The sequence below is a fragment of the Rhea pennata genome, chromosome 20, assembly GCF_028389875.1.
Source record: "Rhea pennata isolate bPtePen1 chromosome 20, bPtePen1.pri, whole genome shotgun sequence".
Taxonomy (NCBI): domain Eukaryota; kingdom Metazoa; phylum Chordata; class Aves; order Rheiformes; family Rheidae; genus Rhea; species Rhea pennata.
In genome coordinates this window covers 4672079-4692896 of record NC_084682.1, presented here as the reverse complement: position 1 = coordinate 4692896, position 20818 = coordinate 4672079, and the positions used below count along the sequence as shown (strand labels likewise).

Here is a 20818-nt window from a genome sequence, read left to right as displayed (position 1 = left end):
TAGCTACTATTTCTTAACGCCCAGCATGGACAAGCGGGGAGCCCCAGGGCCCGAGCAATGACGACAGTCTGCATCGGCCTCCCCCTGCAGCCCCAGTGCAAAACATGCCCGCGGGGCCCTGATCCAGGGCGGGGGAGCAGCGCGAGGCCCCGCCAGCGCGCACCTCCTCCCGGGCAGCCGCTGGCGGGAGCCGGGGCACCTTCCCGCGGCGGCGGCTGCGGGCGAGCAGCTCCTCCCCGCGGCGGGGCGGGGCGGGAGGCCGTGGGGGGAGGGGGGCCTGCAGCGCCCCGGAACCTTCCTGCAGCCCCTCCCGTTTCCTGCCGGAGCGGCGCGCGGAGGCGCCGGTCGCCATGGCAGCGGGGCCGCTGGGCTGGGGGCTGGCGGCGCTGGCGCTGCTGCTGCTGCTGGCGCTGCTCGGCGGCGCGCGCCGCCTGCGGCGCCGTTACGCGGCCGGAGGGGCTCGCGCTTTCGCTGCGCGATGGGCGGCGGCGCGGGATGATGACGTCCGCGTCTTGCTAGTGACGGCGCACCCCGATGACGAAGCGATGTTCTTCGCGCCCACGGTGCTGAGCTTGGCCAGGGCCGGGGCCCGCGCCGCGGTGCTGTGCTGCTCCGCAGGTGAGGGGGGGCGGCGGGCGGCGGGGCAGCGGCCCCCGCGGGGCCCCCGCGGCCGTCCCGCAAGCCGGGCTGCCCGCCCGTGACGTCACGGCGCGGACGCCATGATGTCTCCCCGCGTGCGGCCTCGCGCCGTGACGTCAGCGCTATGGCGGGGCAGGCTGGGCCGTGAGGACGTGCAGGGATCCCAGGCCATCAGCGAGGCGCGGTGCGTGCCGCCGCCCTGCTGCGTGGTGCCGCTGAGGGCTCGTGTGCTGTCACGTGCGCGGGGCCTCACAGCGCTGCGGGCCTCTGCTGCCCGCACAGTGGCCCCACCGTGAAGTAATTCTGCACGCAAAGAGCTCCTGCGCAAAACACTTGTTTTGACAGCGCGATTGGGGGTCATTGCATGGTGACATCGCCGTGAAGTCCTGCACGCCCTTTAGAACTGCCTCACCTAGGCACGTTCTGTCAGAATATTACTTTCTGCACCCTTCCAGGAGCCGATCAGTGGCCAAATCTCCCTGCGTATCTCAGGCTTGCACAGTGGTTTCACAATCTCATATTGCGGCACTGAGATACCTTCAAGCTGTGCTGAAATGTCAGGAAGTTGTATAAAAGCACTGTTTATCACAGTCTTTCTGCATCCCCGTGTTATTCTGTGTTTTTGTAGAGGACTTGCTTCCAATGATCCGATCTTAATGCCATAGTGATACATTGTAACACATCTAAAAATATCAGTTGCATAACAATCTACTCATAGAAAAATAGGCCCGGAGGAACACTTGGTCATGTTGTCTATTAGCCAGCCTGAAGGCTCCATCAGTTGTGTCTTTGCAGAAGACATTTGCCTACTCTGTTTTTCAGGGGAGGCTCCTCAGCTTGCATGGTCTATTTCAGTGATGCATTAGGGTTTGGGTTTTTAATAACTTTTTTTAGGCTTGTTTCTTTATGTCGTGTTTGCCATGAGCATGAAAATCAGAGTATCCCTTTGTAGCAGCCTGTTACATATTTTTAAGATTGTTATCCATTTCTCCTATCTCCTCCAGACTAAACAACTCTATTTCTTGCAGTCTTTCATCACAGATTATGTTCTCTAAACCTCTGATCATTCCCACTGCTCTCATCTGTACTCTCTCCCAATTGGTTCACGTCTTTTCTGAAGTGCAGTGACAAAAAAGTGGAAGCAGTACTCCTGCTGAAGCCTTTATAGGGCTGAAGAGAATGGAAGGATTCTTACAGGCTGTACTACTGTTCCCTGGTACAATGATTTCTCACAGTATGTGACACTGTTGTCTCATGTTCCTCTCACGATCTACTAAAGCTCCAGATTTTGTTCTGCAGAACTGATACTTAATTAGTTGTTCTCCTAAATTCAAGGTTGTACTATTGCGCCTGATGCAACCCTACTATTTACATTTTATTATCATCATGTTACTCATCTTTTTTTGTGCCTAAGAAACAGCCACATCTTAGTTGACATTTCGGACTATAGTGTTATGCCAGAATTCATGAACGTACGATAAAGGCTCTCAGTGAAAATATTTTTTTACGTTTGTTTAGAGGAGTATTTCAGACTACAAACATTAACATCTTGTATTGACAGCTACTTGTATTTGGCGAGAGGGCCTTCTGCATTTTTGAAAGGCCCAGCTAGTTCACTTGCCAACTTTTCTGTTCTTTATTCTCAAAGCTTTCTATCACAGCAGACCATCTAGGTGAGAAGACAGGAGTTAAGCTATTGTAGAAGTCTAATGGTATAATGGCTTTACTGATCACTGTCTACCTCTCTTTCAAGATTTACTGCAGAGCTTTCAGTTGTCTTTCCTGAAGGACAAAGGTCTTTCGATCCTATTTGGCTTTTTCACAGCTATGAAGAGATTAATGAAGTGCAACCCTGCTATTTCAGCTTTGGGAATGAACACACACAGGCTATTTGAGAACTTTCCAAAGAAGTGCTGTGTTTCTGTTTACTTCCTTCCCTTCCCCCTTCCCCCTTCCCCCTTCCCCCTTCCCCCTTCCCCTTCCCCTTCCCCTTCCCCTTCCCCTTTCCCTTTCCCTTTCCCTTTCCTTCTACTGTAGTCCTGATACAGTGACATGGCACATTAAGTAGAGTGTTTGAAACTGCCTTCTATTTACTCTCTTGCGTGTCTTCTTAAGGGAACTAGCAGCCCTTATAGGAGAACCCATTCACTAAGCTAATAGATTTTTCTGTGCCTCTTATTAGTCTTTTGAGTGATTCATCCTCTCATTGTTTGTATGATTGATGATGACAAGTGAGTTGATCAAAGACTCTGTAAATTGTAATACTGAAACAAAATCATTACTTAGAAACCATCATACTTGCAGTGTTCAGATACCAGTCAAAATGCTCTAGAAATTAATCAGAATTACAGCATTGTGGAAAAAAAGCAGTGTCTTCCATATTGAATAATCAATTGAACTAATAACTCTGTATAAATGTGATTTGCTCTCTTTCATAGTTGACTGTATTGCGAGTACTCCATGGATGAGGTCCAGCCGCATCAGCTATTCAGCTGGTTTTGCTCTCAGTAGATGCCCATTTTTTCTTGTTAGTATTTATATATTCCTGATGTCCTGACACATTTTTCAAGCTGTGGAACATGTATCTGTCCGCTTGACTTCAGCAGAAATTATGTATTTTGAGAACAGTAAGATCATTTAGATAAAACATCACTTTCATTTAGCCACTATGCTGCATTGCAGCAGCAGATGTGTTGTCTTAAAACACTAGTATCATTAATGCCCATGCAAAAAAAAAAAAAAAAAATTAAATAAACCCTGCAGAACTCATGTACCATCCAGGGAGCTTGCACACTTGAATTAATTTTGATGACTTTCAAACTTGTCATCCATGCTGCAGACTGCCAAGCTGATGAGTTCCTTAGTAAGCCCACAGATAATCATTGTCATAGTCACCTAAAACCATTCACTCGCAATCTGCAACAAGAAAGATTTTTTCTAGTTACTGTTTCCCTCTTCAAAAATCATACAAAGCTTGCTAGTGATGGCACAAATTGCAAAACTGCTGTAGAGAAATGCTAGATTCACATGACTCATACCCACAACAATAAAAACTTTTAGTGTAATTTAAGACAGCTGAATCATACATGAATAGTCAGCTGTGTTTTTTTCATTTTATTGCTTCAAAGTTAAAATTGGTTGCAAGTACTGCCCTGCATGGGGCAACAATTTTGAATGGGCTTGTGAGCTCCAGCATGGACTTTACATGGCTGATGCCAAGAAAAAGAAGGGAATGTGAGGGCAAGATGAGAAGAAAATAATTAAATGAAGAAAGAGCTAATGCTTTAGTATAACAAATTCTGTTTCTCTGCTGGTTGTTGGTCCCAGCATTCTATTCTGTTGTAATTTTTTCTAAATGTCTTATCAAAATTAGTGTCCTGTCTTTTTTTTCTTTTCTTTTTTTTTTTTTTTTTGTTCTATAAGTTCTTTTCAGTGTTACTACATTAGCTCCTGTCTGAATTTCCTCTGTGAATGATGCAGGCTTCTTAGAAATCTTTATCTCAGAACAGAGATCATTATGATGGAATTCCTCATTTCCTTGACTTTTTTCTTCCTGTACTCTATTGCAGTGTCCTAGTCTTATATGACAATTGTTGCTCATTAGAAGTGGCCCAGAATATACTAGAAACTTTAGTTAAAGAATACCTGTTAGTGAGACACATTTTCTATGTATTATCTAAACTGTTCTGTTCCTAGAACTTTGGACTTACCTTTTGGCTTGGCTCTGTGGAACCACGCAGTTACAGAACATGAAAGAGTTCATGGCACCATGTCTCGTAGTGGAGGAGGAGTGACACTTTGTCCTTCCTAAGGAGATGAATTATTATCAATTTGTTGTGAATATCTGTCTTCTAAAAGTGGACTAAGATCACACTGGCCTATTTCACAGAGTCTACCTGGAAATTTGCCAGTGGTAACACCTTTTTGTCACCTCCCTGGAAAGGCAGTTTCTCCTGTATTTATGATAAAATCTTGTTCATTTGTTTTACCACTGTACTGCATTGGTGACTTCCATTTAGATAATGTGTAGACAATTAGTCTATGTATATGTGTGTTAGAAGACTGCTCTCGCTCTCCCTCCCCCAAAGAATAACTAGCTTATGGAATTCATCAAAAAGGATACCAAGTCTTACTAAAAATTTAACAATATTCAGAAGGGGATTAGGCGTATACCAAAATAAAACAAAAAGGCCAAATAAAAAGCTTAGAAGAAATATTGATGTTTTAAAGAATAAGATGTCCACTAATCAAAGAGGTGGTTGGAAGCAGTTTCCCCACAAGCAGGTTATTTCAGAGTTTTTGACTGGAAGATTTCCTGTATCTTTGGCAGAAGGATTTAACATTGGCCACTCTCAGAAGGAGGTTACCAGACTGCTTGAACCTCTGTTCTGATTAGACATGGCAATTTCTGATGTCCTTGCCTGATAAGCTCATGAACTGTTGCAAGCCAAGTCCAGCACACAAACATGGGTACTGTAGTCAGGACTTTGTGAGGCAGAATTTAGTGAGGCAGAACTTTGCCTCAGCCCTTTACTCTGAGTCAAGCTGAGTGTTGCTTAGATAAAAGCTATGAATTTTGTTCCCTGCAATGTACCTGTCCCTGAAATGAAGCCATTTTATTTATTATGTGCTTGGTGCTTTGAAAAAGAAAAGAGAAGTTCTTTACATGCTGAACTAAACTAAGCTAGAGAATGTTACTGTTTTTGTTATTTCCAGGAAATTACTACAATCAAGGAGAGATTCGTAAGAAAGAACTGGAACAGAGTTGTTTACTTCTGGGAATTCCTGCTTCCAATATAACAGTTGTTGATCACAGGTAACCAGTTTTCATTTATAGCATAACCCCATTGCAGTTTGTAAATGGGAGGAAAGCTTCACTTGAATCTTCAGAGAAAGTTTACAGTGTTATTCTGAAAAGTCTTGAGGAATATCAAAAAAACACACGAAGTATTTTTTGTTAACTCTTAGCATAAGGAAATCAAATTAATTCAAAAGACAATTCAGGTCTTTTGTGATCAGGTCCTTAAGTTAAACTCGGCTGATAACATCACATAGAATAATGATAGCCATACTTCTTGGGGTCTGGCACAGTGTATCTGGGCGGCATGATCAGATTTTGTTGCTCTTGATGCTGTGTTATCTAAAGCAGTTACAGATAAGTCCTTACTGAACTGCCTGTGGCAGGTTTATGCTGAAAATAAAACTATTCCAGAGGACTGACTATATCATTAAAATACACTTTTTCCTTCACCTGACTATCAGGTAGTCACAGCTAGCTTAAGTCTGTGCTCCACAGTAAGTTAACAATATAAACATGTCAGCTATAGTGCTGTCTATAAAAAAATACTGTACACTGCATATTTATGATAGCCAGCACTCCAGCAGAGCACGCTAGAATGGAGATCCTGTTCGCTCAGTAAAAGAAGCCATCCTGACAATATAAATTGCTGAGAATGTATTTTGGGGAGATTTAAAAGGAGGATTGCTTGTGATTTGTTTGTTTGTGTATTTATGTGTGTTGTTATTTCCAACAAGTTTTTCAGCTGTGAGCTAGTCATTGACTGGATTTAATGGAATAATCTGAAACAAAGAAAATATCCTATCTCTCCTTGTAAAGGAGGCTACTGCTGGCAAAACATGGTGTAGTATTTCCCTTGACTCTAACAATCTTGGCTCAGTGACTTATTTTAAAACTCCAGTTGGTAATATATACTATAAATATTAGCTGTAATTTAAATTGTATGAATAGTTTAGAATCAGATATAGGCAATAGTAGAAGTCTTTTGTCATATGAAACATAATGTTAATTTGGCTCACTTAAAAATATATTCCATTTAAATGCTTAAGGTCATGGACCTGTATTCATCATGATGTATGCTAGTCTTTACAGGGCTAGTGGGGGATTCCATTACATTTATAATCTGGGTTAGTTTTTGGCTATAGGCAAAAATGAACTGTAGTATTAAAAACAGTGCATAATGAGATGACACTAATATTCTTTCAACTTAAGCCATACAAAATTTCTGGGTTTTTTTTGAGGTGTGATGTTGTTTTCTCTAGTTGTGTGTAGATATGAAGGTGGGTGATAAACCTGACACTTCTGTGTTTTGTGATTAATTTAGCAGCTCTGTTCTGAGGAGGTGATTTAACACTTTAAATCAATGAAATGCAGAAACTAACATTATAAAGGCCTCTTCTGTTTCCTGATCCCTGTCCATCAAAGCTGAGGCTAATAGTAACTGAACTAGATACCGACTGCTAGGAAACAGAACAAAAGGTTGTTTCCATTTCACCATCCAAATTTGTAAAGAATGTTTGTGTTTAAAATATTATACCTTTAATAGCAACAGATTGATTTAAAGCCACACCAACTAGAAAAGTCAAAGTTGAAAAAATCTGGCTCCAGACAGGCCCTTTTCCCATGAAAACATTTTACCTTGAGCTAAGGCAACAGAAACCACAGTCCAGAATATGAATCTTCTTGAGTTCTTTGCTTTTTTTAGTTTTAGGTCTCTCTCCAAGTTTTTAGCTCTCTTAGGAAAACTGCATAGGAGTTGTTTTTTCCTTTAGAATTAAAAGAGATGTTTTCTTTCACTTCTCATGAACTGATTTTGGATAACCTCATGTTTTATAGTACAATCATGTGACAGTGCCCAAAATGGTTGAGGGCAGATAAAACAAAAAACGCTTTGATTTGCACAGTGTAAAATCTGCTTATTGAACCAATCATCATTTGAAATTTACACAGAGAGCACAAAATGCAGAAGCCTCCTGGCCTTTCATTCTCTAACGCAATGTAAGGTTGGTTAGTATGTGATGCAAGTTTCCTGATACCGCTCAGTAATCCCCCAGCACACACAGTCCAGAGGACTGCTCTTTGCAAGTAATACTTCATCTTTTTTTAGTAGGAAAGTGAGGGCCATTTCAGAGAAAGAGTTTGGATGATGACTTTTTACTTTTATTACTAGTATTACACACATCGATGTAAGTAATAGCTGATACCTGATTTCTCCCAGTGGATATAGTGCCTGAAAAGACAGATGCCTCCCATTGTCCAAAACTTTTGGTCATGGACTAGAATATACAGTATTATTCTAGGAAACAGGTTTAGATTTTAAGGTCTTTGTCTCTGAGGTCTTAGATTGCTGTGAGATAACCCTCAAATAGATTCACCTCATTGTGCATTCAAGGAGTCAAAGTGAAGCTCTTGCTGACTTTTACTCAGAGCTTGTTTATACAGAAAAGTTAGGTGTGTGTTTACAATGCATTATTTACTTTGCACTGACTTGTCATGTGGATGTTCTTTGTGAAGAACATCCTTGGATTGAGTATTAGCTAAAAAGGGATAATTTTTGGATGACTGAATTTCTAAAATAGCTGTGTTTTCCAGTAGTTTGTACAAAGCACTGGAACTCAAGGTTCCTGAATCTTAATCGAAGTTCTTGGATTCCTTAAGGCTGGTAGGTTTGCTATGCCTCCATTCCCAATTCTGTAATTTACAGGTTGTATAGAAATATTTGCCAGTGTGGCATCATGTGAGACTTGCTAAATTAATGTTTTCTACCACTAGATTTCCATTAAATTTGTCTAGGGAATACAGAAGGCTATGCCTCTTCAGCATTTTGTCTTCTGTGAGTACTGTTTGAGATCAGAGCCCCTTGGCTTTTGTTTTCCTAACTCTTCAGAAGATAATTTTCAATTGATGTAAAGGACTAGCACATTGCATAAAGACTGTAACTGGCACACTACCATCTAATATTTCTTATGCAAACACTGGATGCTTTACATTATCCAAGCTGCAGATTTGTATTTTGGTTAGGAAAGCCCAAAGGATTGCTAGGTCTGGATCTGCTCCAGTCATTGTAGTGTGGAGCTGAGTCATGCTGCTTCCTCTTTCTTTGCATAATCTACAATTGACTGAGTAGAGTTTTCAAGATGTAAAAGGGGAAAACTGTCTGAAAGGCAGGGTGATTGCTTGCTCTGCAGTCTCCCTTGGTCAAGCATGGCATTTTGACTTATATCTGAACTAGCAGAAAGAAAACTTCAGTCAGTCTATAATAAAATCTGTGTTGAAGACTAAAGTCTCATTAATCAGCTTCTAACCTTAAACAATGCATAAAGTATAGCCAGGATTGCTACAGCAAGATTGGTTCAGTCTCAGACAACCGATTTACACTGATTCTTCAGCAGACATTTAATGCAGTTACTGTGTTTGTTCCCTCAGCTAAAAACAACTCGTATTTTCTACACAAATACAGTTCCAAACTGTAACCAAATTCAGCCTTAAGGACTGAAGATGCACGTGAATCTCTTGCAGAAAAATTCTTTGCTGTAGAGGGCATGTTCAGGACTGGAAAGGGTGACCACAGGGCACCCAGTTCCTGTTGGCCAGCAAAATGGCATACAGATAGGCCACTCAGGACTGTATTAATTAGAGCACTGGGCTCTTCATACTTGTGGTGAGGAGTAGAGGTCAGGCACCAGACTTGCAGAGGTGTCTACTGAGCTGCATCTAATTATCGTAGCTCCAGCAACGCACCAGCTGAACAGCTGCCTTCAAGGGAGAAAAGGTTTACAGCCCACTTTTATTATCACTCCCTCACTGTGCTTCACGCTTGGAGCAGCCCAGCTCAGAACTAGCACTTGAATCATTTGAAGTTAATTTTTGTACTATCACATTTATTCCTATTGCTGGTTGAGGGAGGAGTGGCAAGAGGGTGGGAACTGAAACTCATGTAAAAGTTACTTCATTAATAAGGTGTATCATAATGTAAATACCATGCTTATGGCATGCTTTTAAGTCTTATGGGCTGAAAAAATGGACAGTAAATTCATGATCATTGATTTTTGTGTCTGCCCTTAATACAATAAAAGAAGAAAGTAAGAATTGGCTATTTGAAAGCTTTAATATATTTCATATATTATCCATTGGACTATTATAGAGTACCTATTATTTCAGTAAAGCTGATGGTTTCCTGAAGATCATAAAGGCAGGCAGCACAAATATCATCTGTATGGTAGATATGCAGTTCAGTGGCAACAACACTCAAACTAGCAATATAGAAAGCTACAACCCTAGCCAGTCAGGAATAATTTATAGCATTAGCTTTTCATGAGCTGTTAAAGTTCATGAAATATAATGGTTTTGATACATGTCTGCAACTAATTAATCTGTGAATTCATGTTCTTGAACAAGGAACATATTCTCATGATATATGGAAAATATTAGCATCTAATTGTTCTAATATTAATAATTAGTTAAGCTCCCATTAATGTTGGGCACATCTGCCAGTGCTCTGGCTGTCTAGCAGTCTGCAATGTTACATGTAAACACGAGACATTTTCTAAGCTGTTTTCACTTTCTGGCTACAATTAGCAAAAAGGAAACCTAAATTATCCTTTTTTTCTAATATCTGTTTTAAGTTCATGAAGAGATCAGACCACATTTTCCTGCAGCTTCTGAAACTTTGTTCATGACTGTACTGGACAGAAAGTAAAACTGACTGTTCACATCTTTAATGTGACAATGTTTGGCCTAAGTTCGTACTGCAAAAAAAATAATAGATGAGATTTATGTAAACTAGAAAACTTTCCACTCACAGTACAAAGGCTTACTGCAAATAGTGTTACATCTGTTTCCAAGTTTCCATGGAAATTCCACTCCATACGCTTTTTATTATTATTATTTCACTTAAGTCCAAAGGGGCTCTGATTAGACAATGTCCGGGAGAGAAGACATCTGCCCAGGCAGAATCATAGGCTATCTCCAGGTTTTTTATGAGGCTGCTGAGAGGCTCAAATTCACTGTTTTCATACAATAGTTCTTTGTAGTTGGGCTTGTTTTTTTCCCCTACAAGGTAAATACATTTTATTGCACTTCCTCATGTTTGACTTTTAACGAACTTCTCTGACATGGGGCCTGGTGGAAGGAAGTGAGTCTGTAAGGTCATGGGAAAAATATATCTTTAAATAAATACTCTGTGTGTCTGATGTGATGGTCAGAAAGATATAAAAACATGCAGATCCTTTAAAGAATGAAATATGTAACTGGAAACATGAAACTTTTGATTAGAAATTGAAAACATACATACAGACAGTTAAGGAATATATCCAGTTGATCCAGTTTGGTTTAAATTTACTTAGGTGGTCTGTACATGGCTTTATTGATTTGAATGCAGGGTGCTGAGTGTGTGAACATTGAAGATGCAAGCTCTATAATAAAAATACATACTGCAATTAAGAAAGTCTGCCTGAGAACTGAGGGTAGCAGAAGTGCAGAGATAAAATCCTGGCCTCAGTAAAGTCTCATGGCAAGACTATCAGTGATTTCATACCAGTTTCTGCCTCACTTGTTTGCAAAACTGTGTCATCTTACTGACTGCATTTTTTTGATGTATTTTTTCTACTTGTATTTTTCTAATGGGAAAAGTGAAATTACTCCCCTTTGTTTCTTCTTTCTAACTCTATGGTCTGATCAAGGAAGACCCAGTTGACTTTTCTGCTCTCCAGGTTTGAATCTTAGCTTGGTCAGAGAAATCAATGGAAAGTAGCATTAGCAATGTGGAAGCTGGAGGTGTTCTACATTTGGCCGTGTAATGTCAGGGGAGCTAAAGCTGAAGTGAAATCAGCCCTTTGGCAGTCCAGGTCAGCTTTTGCTATAGTGGCCTGTTTTTTCACCATTAAATTAATGTATTTTTGCTTTTGTCTGATGTGGCTTCAAAATAGAGCACTGAGGTTATGTGAATAATTTTAGTTAGGCTTTTAATGATTTTATTTAAGCTTTTCAGCATAGGGTGAACTTTTAAAATGGAATTCTGTATGAGTAGGTTTCATTTTCCAGTGTCTGAGTCAAATTTAAGTTGTAGTAATTAGTTACATTCTGTCTTTATACATTCCTCATGGTATTAGGGTTTGATATTTTATTTTCCTGCTGATTCTAAAGAGCTGAACTCTGCTGATTAAAATTGCTGCCATGCTTTATTCCAGCAGAGCTGCATATTTCAGTAGTGAATGATGGAATTCCTCTAGATTTTACTTATCCCAGCAGTGCTGTAAAATTTTCTAATTTTTGCAGTATTTTCTTTAATCACGAATGACATTTCTGGGCCTAGAAGGTCTTAGGTGAAAGTTGATCCCACATTAAGTGTATATTACAGGGAAGTCAACTTACTTCTTTTGAATGAGAGAAACTTATCCCTAATCATCCTGACTACAAACACATTTTACCATTATAAGACAGCCTTTGTTCCTCAGGTGGCTATCTTGATCTGTATGTAGCCACTGTAGCCAAATACAATGATATGATGATATAATATTAGACCTCATATTGTTATTTATGTTTCTAAATAAACAACTCTTTTTTTTTCCAAAACACCTACCACATGACAGCTCTTACTGACGTTTCAGGACATCAGAACACTTTACATAAAGGCTTATATTGGAGACTGACTTCTGCTTTTCCAGAAGCCACTCTATGCAATAATTTAAGAAGAAATTCTTCAGAGGATTCCTGTGTGCCTTCCAGGAAAGCTACTTTCTGGTGTAGAGGCTTGTTTTGCAGTAAGTTAGGTTTAGCTATTTTGTCCTTAATTAGATACTTTGCTCAAAAAGGAAATCTACCCTTTTGCTTTCCTGGGGCCTCTGTAAAACCCTGAAAGCCCCCTTTCTCAACTTTCTAGCATAATTAACTTCCTTACACTCCACAAAGAAGGAAGGGGCTGTGGTGAAGAGGAAAACCATCCTTTCAGTGCTAAAGGGACTCATCCCACAGATTACCTCTGTAGAGCAATAAGCAATGGTCTTTTTCAAAACATTCAAGGATTCTCCTTCAGATGTCGAGACCTGTTAAATTGTTTGTCAGTGAAGTCACAGCAGGATTTGATCACGAACAAGTGAATGGCCAGAAAAGCCAAGATCTTTGAGGGCAAGTGAAGCAGAACTGATAAACGACAAAATGTCTTTAAGGAAATGTAAGCCAAATACAAATCATTGAGATCTATATTTTTAATGCTCAAGATTATTTTAGCAAACTAAAAGCTATTAAGTACTGGTTGCAACATATGAAATGAGAAACAAGCGATCCCAGCCATGCCCCATAGCTGATGCAAATTTGATTCATCCCAGAAACCATCAGTGTAATCAGCACTAGTAAGTTGATGTTACAAAAAGAAATAAGGCTGTGCATAAAAGCTGTGTTGTCCCATAAAAGCTGGGAAAACGAGTTTGGCTGAGGACAGGGAAATGCACTGAAAATAATATTTTTCAATGTTACCTATTTAGTACCTTCAGAGATACCTTCTACTGTTCTTTATTAATGGCTTTTAAAGGTCTCCCACATGTGTTAGACAGGCATCTTCTCTGGAGCAAAGAAAAGTTTAGTGACCCATCCTGAGTTTGCCAGTGGTTTGTGTCCTAGCTTTGCCTTCTCCTAGGAACACAAATATGCTGACTGGACAAATTTTGTAGCTAGACTACTTGAGTGTCTATGCAAAAGGAAGTATCATTGGTTTTGATGGTTTCCAATATAAAATTCAGGCTTGAAGTTTAAAATATTTTAAGAGTACTTTCTTCATGGTGCTACTAGTAAAGATATGATAAAATGTAGAAAGATATGGTCATGAGATTAAATGGTCATTAGATTAGATTTTCCATGCCTAAACCCAAAGATTCCCCTTTAACTGTGACAAATTGTAACAACGTATTTATTTTGCCAGTAGAACAATTTGGCCAACAGATACCCTGAGGAACCCTTGCAGAATGACAGGCATTTCCCCTTTGCACCTACAAGGTTTGCTACTTAGACAGTCCATACTGAAAAGCCCTATAACATCTCTGCTAGTTACTCATTTTAACCTGCAGCTGCAAGCACCTTGCTATTAATTATAGACAAACTGGGCTATTTTAGCAGAGAAACGAAGGTGGTCAACTCTTTCCGCAAAGGAGCAAACACTTATTCCGGATAGTTACAGTAAGTTAGTCAAAGAAGAGGAGTAAACAGAAAAATTTCTAGCATGGATTCAACTTAAGCGTTTGAATCTCTGCATTCCACATAGCTTACTCAGGAAAATAGATACCTATTCCAATCGTGAACTTGTAAGAATGCTTCTCACAATAATGGTTTGGGTGTTAACTCCTTGTTTGCAAGAACTGTGTAGTTTTTTTGCATATTCTCATAATCTTACTTTAATTATAGCTACATTGCAAAATGCTGAGTATCTCAGTTAAAACAGTGCTGTGAAATCTGAGACTATAACCTCATTTGGAAACATTATCCAGTTGCATCTACATTGGACTGAATTTTCTGCATGTCAGGTAGTTACTGTGCTGAAAAAGGGAGGAAGGGTATTTGTGACCTCTCTTGGTCAAACTCCCCTTTGGGATTCAGTCTTGTGAAGGGCAGAGTTACCTCAATTCCTTTCTCTCTCAAAGGGCAGGCTTCTTTGTGTATATGGCCCCTGCAGTTAGTGCGTGTCTGTGTTCATGCTTTAGCTGGAGTAATTGCAGGGACTTCCGCTGAGTTGCCTCAGGTCTCTGGGAGACAAGAAGTTTCAGTGTGTCTGAGGGGCCTCATGGCATTAAAAACAGTTGTAGTCTAATTCCTCTGCTCTTCATCTAACTTTGCGAGTTGAGACAATCTCTAGAAAAATTAGGGAATAATCAATATATGAGCCTTGGAAACAAGGACATTATTAGCTCATTAAGGACAGAATGTTTCTAATTACAAGGCATGCTGTTGAAGATGCTTTGGCCACTTCATATGAAATGATATGGTGTCTCACTGAATGCTAGCAATATAATCAGTTCTTTCTCAAAATTCCTATTGAAGTTAGAAGTCATCTCCTTTGCCAGCAGTTAGTAAGGGCAGTGAGGAAGCAGTGCGCGCAGTGCCTGAAGGATGGGTGGAAAGCATCCCCCTGTCTAGCTGACTCAAAGAGTTGAGTTGATGAGATGCAGAAAGGTGTCATCAATACTGGGGCTTTGGGATTTGGGACAAGGAGCTGCATTCCTGAGAATTTCCCTTTCTCCTAAAAATAATAGCAAGGTATTCAGAGGGAACCTTTCCAGTTCTTTTATTTAAAGAGACAGTGTCAGGATAAATAAAATAGAATTGTCTTATGGACTTCACTCCTGGATAATAAAATGAGATTAGTCACTCTCATGCGAATTTAAGGTTTTTTATTTCTCATGCAACAGTAGGACCAGCAATGTTTGGACTGCAGATCTGGTTCTCGGAAATGTAAAGTCTCAGTGAAATTTCTGTGAGGATGCTTTTCTTGATGTAGACTCACAAACTGTTTTTTTATACAACCTATGTGTAGAGTCTACATCCACCCAGTTCTCCCATATAGCTGGTGGAACTGGAACTTGGATTTGTTTTTCTTTTCTCAAAGCCACCTTCTTGTCCCATGAAAATCAGTAGGAGTTTGGCCACTGACTTCCATAGGACCAGAAATTGGCATTGTAACAGTCAACAAGAGAAGACAGAAGTCTTGTTTTAAGAAATGTTAGTATGGGGAAAGTTGGAAACGCAACTGTACAATGGATGCTGTGTAAAATATATTTTCTTAATGACCTTCCAGTTCAAATTGACTCTGTTTACATACAAATCAAAAGCTGGTTTGTGTAACTGCCAGCACAGCAAAAATCGGTCTGGGATCTGAATATCCAGCTGTGTCTTTTGCCTCTGACATCCTCCCAGTAATAAAAGTTGTGTGGCTGGGTCTTGGCTAGAATTGCACATGATGTGTGAGCTAGAATTGAATTCATCCTGCTTTTCCTCTGCAAGACAATGGAAGTTCAAATTTGTTTGTGTCAATAAAATAAGCATATACAACACATAACCCCTCAGGGACCAGATGTCATGAATAAGAAGACGCTCTTTTTCCATCATTATATTTCTGACCCTGACCAATTTAGTAACGAGTCTGTGAGAACTCAGACTTTTGTCCTCCTCAGTACAAAGTTAAAGGAGAAGCCTTTATGGAGTTTAGCTGTGATAATGCAGTATCCCCAGAATATACATATTTACGACAGCCTTTGCAGCACTGTCTACTCCAGGTTCTTTGTTCTTTGCTTTCAAACTACTGAAAGACAGAGTGTTAGCTGCAGTATTTTAAGTACTTTCTTTGCTCTACGAGCCCGTACTCTTAACAACTTCTCTGTCAGATTGACAAATGGAGAGCTACAGTACTTCTTCACAGGTGAAATGCTACTGCTAGCTAGACTATTAGTTTTGTACTTTCCTGTCTTAATCTTTTCTCCAAAGGTATACTAGTGAGCTAGGCTATTTGCTTGGTTTGTAAAGGCTCACAGACTTTGCCTTACAGGGGTTTCCATTAGTAGCTTGTTAGGAACTTCGGTACTGTGCCGTGTAAGAGAGAGGGATCCCAGTGGAATGTGTGGTAATGGAGAAGTTTCAGGTCCTGGGATATCATGCGCTGTCTGGATGTAGGCAAAGCTATCTCAGTTCATAAGGCAGCAATGTATGACGAAACTATATTCACTGCAGGGTGAGTTATACTGATGATGGAAGTTCTGGCTGCAATACAGAGCTCCAGAAGCAATTTCACTTGCAGGTTGCACTTTGGCCACCTTATTGTAAAAGATTATTTGTAAAGCTCTATAACAGTTAAGCGTAGCAGTTGTTAGCTCCACTATTTCTCGTAGTAAAAAACTATTCAAGAGACAATTTAAAGCTCATCCAGTTGACAGTATCATAGTGTGAACAAGCAAAGGTGTTCTCAGCAGGTCTAGAATCTATGGTTCCCTGAACGCTTCTGACTGATTCTGCCATGGGGTGTTTACCTTATTCTTTGCAACAGCTTGATCCAGAGCCTTCTTTCAAAGCATCCCACAGCAAGAGAATTCCCGTACATTTTGGCTGAGTTTGCTGTGACATGCCCTGTTATTTTTGCAGTCTGTGTCCATTCTCAAGTTTCTCCAGGCATTCCTTTAAATGAAGCATTGCATCACTGAGGAAGTTAATCCATTAAAAGTGAATGCTTTCGCCAGATAGTTGGAGCAAATACCGTCATCTCTCATCTACCAGAAGTGGACTTGCAGGTGGACATTGCAAAATTTAGGAAGAACAATAGTCCTTTCTTGAGTGCTTTGATAGAACAGTATTTCAAAAAGCAGAGCTGTGCAGTTATTCTTTTGCCACATCATGAATGAACTGGTTTTATATTTGCATAGATAGAATGTAGAGCTGTTACCAAGTAAAGTTATTAACAAAGCAAAGGGGCTTCACACTTCAAAATCCTTTTGAAGGAAGAGAAATGTTAAGTTCTCTGCTGAGCTCTGATAAGCTCTTTGACCTTAGCTATGTGTCTCACTTTCTCCCTTTAATAATCCTGCCTGTTCACAGTGATTTGGGGATGGAATAGTTATTTGCATACTATTTCAATGGTGTGAAATGATGTGTAAGTGCTAACAATCATTATTAGAGTTTTCCTTTCTGGCCAAAGGGTTAATTTCTTTCTTCAAAGAAGGAGATCTGACTTAGCTTTGAAATGGGAGGAGGGAAGACAGAGGATTTTGTTCTGCAGGAAACTAGGTCAGCAGGTTTTTATTATCCTGCTCGATAGCCCAATGTGGTTTGCATTTAGGAGTGAACTCGGTTGACATTGTGTATGGTCGATTTCCTCTTCCCAGAAAGCAGGCCTCAGACATCGCTCCATACGTTATGTCTTTCCTAAATTGAATGAAGGAGAATATTTAGCCATAGAAGCTCAGGCAATCGTGAGTTTGTTAGCTACGTTTTTAGAGCTGTCTGTCGAGAGTGACACAGGAGCCTGCAATGAAGTCCAAGATTTTTGGAAAGGAAGAACAATACGGCTGGAATCTTTTCAACCACTGTGACTGAAAAGACTCAGTCAAGTGACTTCAAAATCACAGAGGTTTTCATTCCTTTCACACTGCGTCTACTGATGATTGTTCTTGTACTGTAGCATTGTTTGGTTTTTTGTTTGGATGTGGTCAGATTCTGATGTTCATCCTGCCAAAATAAATTTGGAATCATTTCTGTGCTTTTCTTTACAGACTATTTTAACCTTACTGATTAATAAAAATGCAAGTGTTCATAACTTCAAAAAATCCTCTTTGTTTTGATCATAGGGATCTGATAAGGGTGATGGAGCTTAGAAAAGTCATTTGTCTAGGAGTCATTAGTCAAAAGTCTAGGAAATTTTCTGAGTGCTAGGATATAAGGCTGAGCATCTATTTCTAATTTTATACTCTTGTTGTTTTACAGACTTTAATGTGATTTAATGGCTTTTCAGCATAATAAAAACATCTAATTCTGTCCTGTTCTAGTCTTTATTCAGTTCTGGCATCAGGACCCAGACATTTTTGCAAACCAAGTTTGGCTTTTAAAGCTGAACAAGGAAAATACAGGCAATACTGAGAAGAACAGACAGCAGTAGGTTGCCAGCAATTCCTGGAAATAATTGAGTTTCACAACTATTCCCTGCAGATTGGACATTTAGGGAGGAAAATATCCTTGTGGCTTACATGGACAGAATAATGAAAATGTCTGTTGAGAAAGTTTATTATGGTAAAAATTCAAATGCTATCCTTGGATTTAAACCAAAGAGCAGAATATCAAATGCTTCAAAAGGATGACAGCATAGAAATAATAGTGTTATTAAATACAGGTCAGAACATTGCATACAGTCTCTCCTGAGCATGCTTTTGATGTCCTGCTAGGCTATACCTTTTAGTTGTTTGATGCCTTTGAATCTTTAAACAGTTTCAGCTGCAATAAATGTGCTCATATAATCATCCTTTGAAATGTGCACATGTTAAACAGGGATGAAGAAAGCTGAACTTCTGTAATACCGTTGTGCTCTTACACTGCTGGCATCTGTGACTGAGAGCCAAGAAGACAACAGTGTGTGTCAGACTTACAGGGTTAGAGAGGACTTGTAGCAGACGCAGACGCACACACTATAAAACATTTGAGCTGAAGCAGCATTTTGGAAAGTGCCTTCTACGTAATCAAAACAGAAGGAGTTGTAGGAGAAGCTCCGTTGCTTCATCCAGGGATGAAGAATTCTTTCATTCAGATTTGAAGCAGTGACTCATAAAATGTCACTATGTTGCTGGAAAACTTGGGCTGTATTTCTTACTCCCTATACTTAGCTTTGAAATTATACTTTTAGCTGAAGAAATAAGAGATGGAAAAGATTTCCTGGTTAATCTATTTTGAATCCCCTCCTGCTCAGCCAGTGCAGTATGGTCTCCATCCCTCTAAGGATAGACTGTTAGAGAAATAGACTACTTCCCATGCAGCACTGTGAACCTTGTTGGTAAATCTTCCTCTGCACAATGAAATAGCAGTCTGGCAGAATTCCTTTTCTTGCCTGCCTTTGCACAGATGTTTCTACTGATGAGGAGGGTGGATTATTGACCTGAATTATGTCACTGTAAATCATAGAGGAAGGAGAAGGAGGAGTGAAGATAATGTCTGGCTCCTGAGCCACAGGAGTGGCTCAGTCTGAATTGAACATTTTCAGTGGGACTTCAGTGCAGGTGTTGTCTTGTAGCTGGCAGAGGACTCTGTCAGTATGAGGCAGCTGAATAATTGTGTTCCTAATTGTGAGAGGATGCAAGCCAACAGGAGCTGTTGGGGCTAACATTGCTGGGTCGCCTGACATCCAGGCAACTGCCCCTTCTTGTTGCATCCCACAGCAAAACATAACACACACTGTTTCTCAGCTGTGAACTAATCCTGAAGTCTCCTCTCCTGGAGTGACTTTCCAGAATATATATTTTACCTCTTGAGGCTGTCAGTCACATGAAGATTTTGAGATGTGATTCATAAGGTTAGGAAGGCCGGTCATTCTTATTGTGAATAACAAGGGTAAAATCCTCTATTTTTATAAAGGCTTTTTCTCCCCTAAAGGATTCCATAAAGGATCACAAATCATTAGCATTCTGGAACCATCACTGAAAATATGTTAGCTGCTGGGGTGAAACAACAACTGTCAATAGCACTCTGGAATGCTGTGCATCTATGAAAAACGTTTGCTCTTGTATATTTGTGCTATTTCAAATGAATTAACTCTAAAGCTTCTAGCCTGAAAATGAGGTTGGTAATGCAGAAAAGCACTGCATATATGTCAGTGAATGAACAGATGCTTGCAGCAGACGGCTGGATAAACAGATGCCAAATAATGCTGGTGTATGAAATAAGCCATTTGTGCCCATTTGGGAGCTGTACTGCATAAAGGATGCAGCCTGCAGATTTAAGTAGGTTATGTTGTTCCGTCCTATGACTGGGGTTAGAGGCCAGTTCAGTTAACTGCAGAGTAGTCACTTTGTGGAACAAACATGAGGGCACTGAACCAAAATCATCTTTCAGGGAACAAAGATTTCATATGGGTATATTTCTTTTTGTTTTTTAAATATATCCCTATCTTTACCAAGGAAAGTAGCTATTTAATGGTTAGAATATGATCTTTGAGCTATGAGCACAAACCTTGTTTATCCCTTTCTGTGGGATAAAATATATTTAGTCTTGCTTTATTTGTAGTTACTACTCCTTCTTAGTGTTTTAACTGGTAATTAACCCTGTCCTTTGATAGCTGTTTACAGCTGGGAACAGGCTGACAAGAATGGTGCTCTTTGTTCCCTGGTAAGGAGAGGGAACTGTGCCAGGTAACTATCTTGTATGTGTTTCTCCAACTCAGGTAGCCATTTCCTGGGGCAATCCCTGCACCAGGAGATAGGAAACAGCAATCTGTTCTCAAACATAGCTGCCCAACTGGAGGTCTTGCCTGAGAATGGAAATCAGTTGGCTGATTGATTTTAATTACAAATTATTGCAGGCAAATAGTGCCAGATTGAAAGCACTGGTAAAGCATAGACATAGGTCCTATGCAATATAATTCAGAACAAGTAACTTTACACACAAGTGCGTCTTGGTAATTGACTGCATGTATTTGTGAGATTGTTGTCCAGTGTGATAAAACTTTTGGCCTCTTTTCTTGGATACAAATAAGAAGATTAATTGAAATAGGTCTAAAAATATATAGTATTTAAGGGAGATAATTCTTTTCCTGAGCTATCACATGTCCTATTCCATGCCACACTATGCTCAAAGAGGTACTGTAAGTAGAGCTGAAGCCTTGCAGCCCCCTCTGTACAGAGTCTACATACTGCTTCTGCTATATTTAGC

The 20818-nt window shown here is 40.1% G+C and overlaps 1 protein-coding gene across 1 annotated transcript in view; it reads left to right on the top strand.

Annotated features, from left to right (window-relative positions):
• The first annotated feature begins 350 nt into the window (after window positions 1-350).
• PIGL (phosphatidylinositol glycan anchor biosynthesis class L) overlaps window positions 351-20818 on the top strand; it is a 63752-nt gene continuing 43284 nt past the window's right edge. Inside the window, exons 1-2 of the mRNA XM_062592813.1 lie at window positions 351-618; window positions 5356-5455. Of these exons, the coding sequence (XP_062448797.1) occupies window positions 351-618; window positions 5356-5455 (368 nt within the window). The remainder of the gene's footprint in view (window positions 619-5355; window positions 5456-20818) is intronic.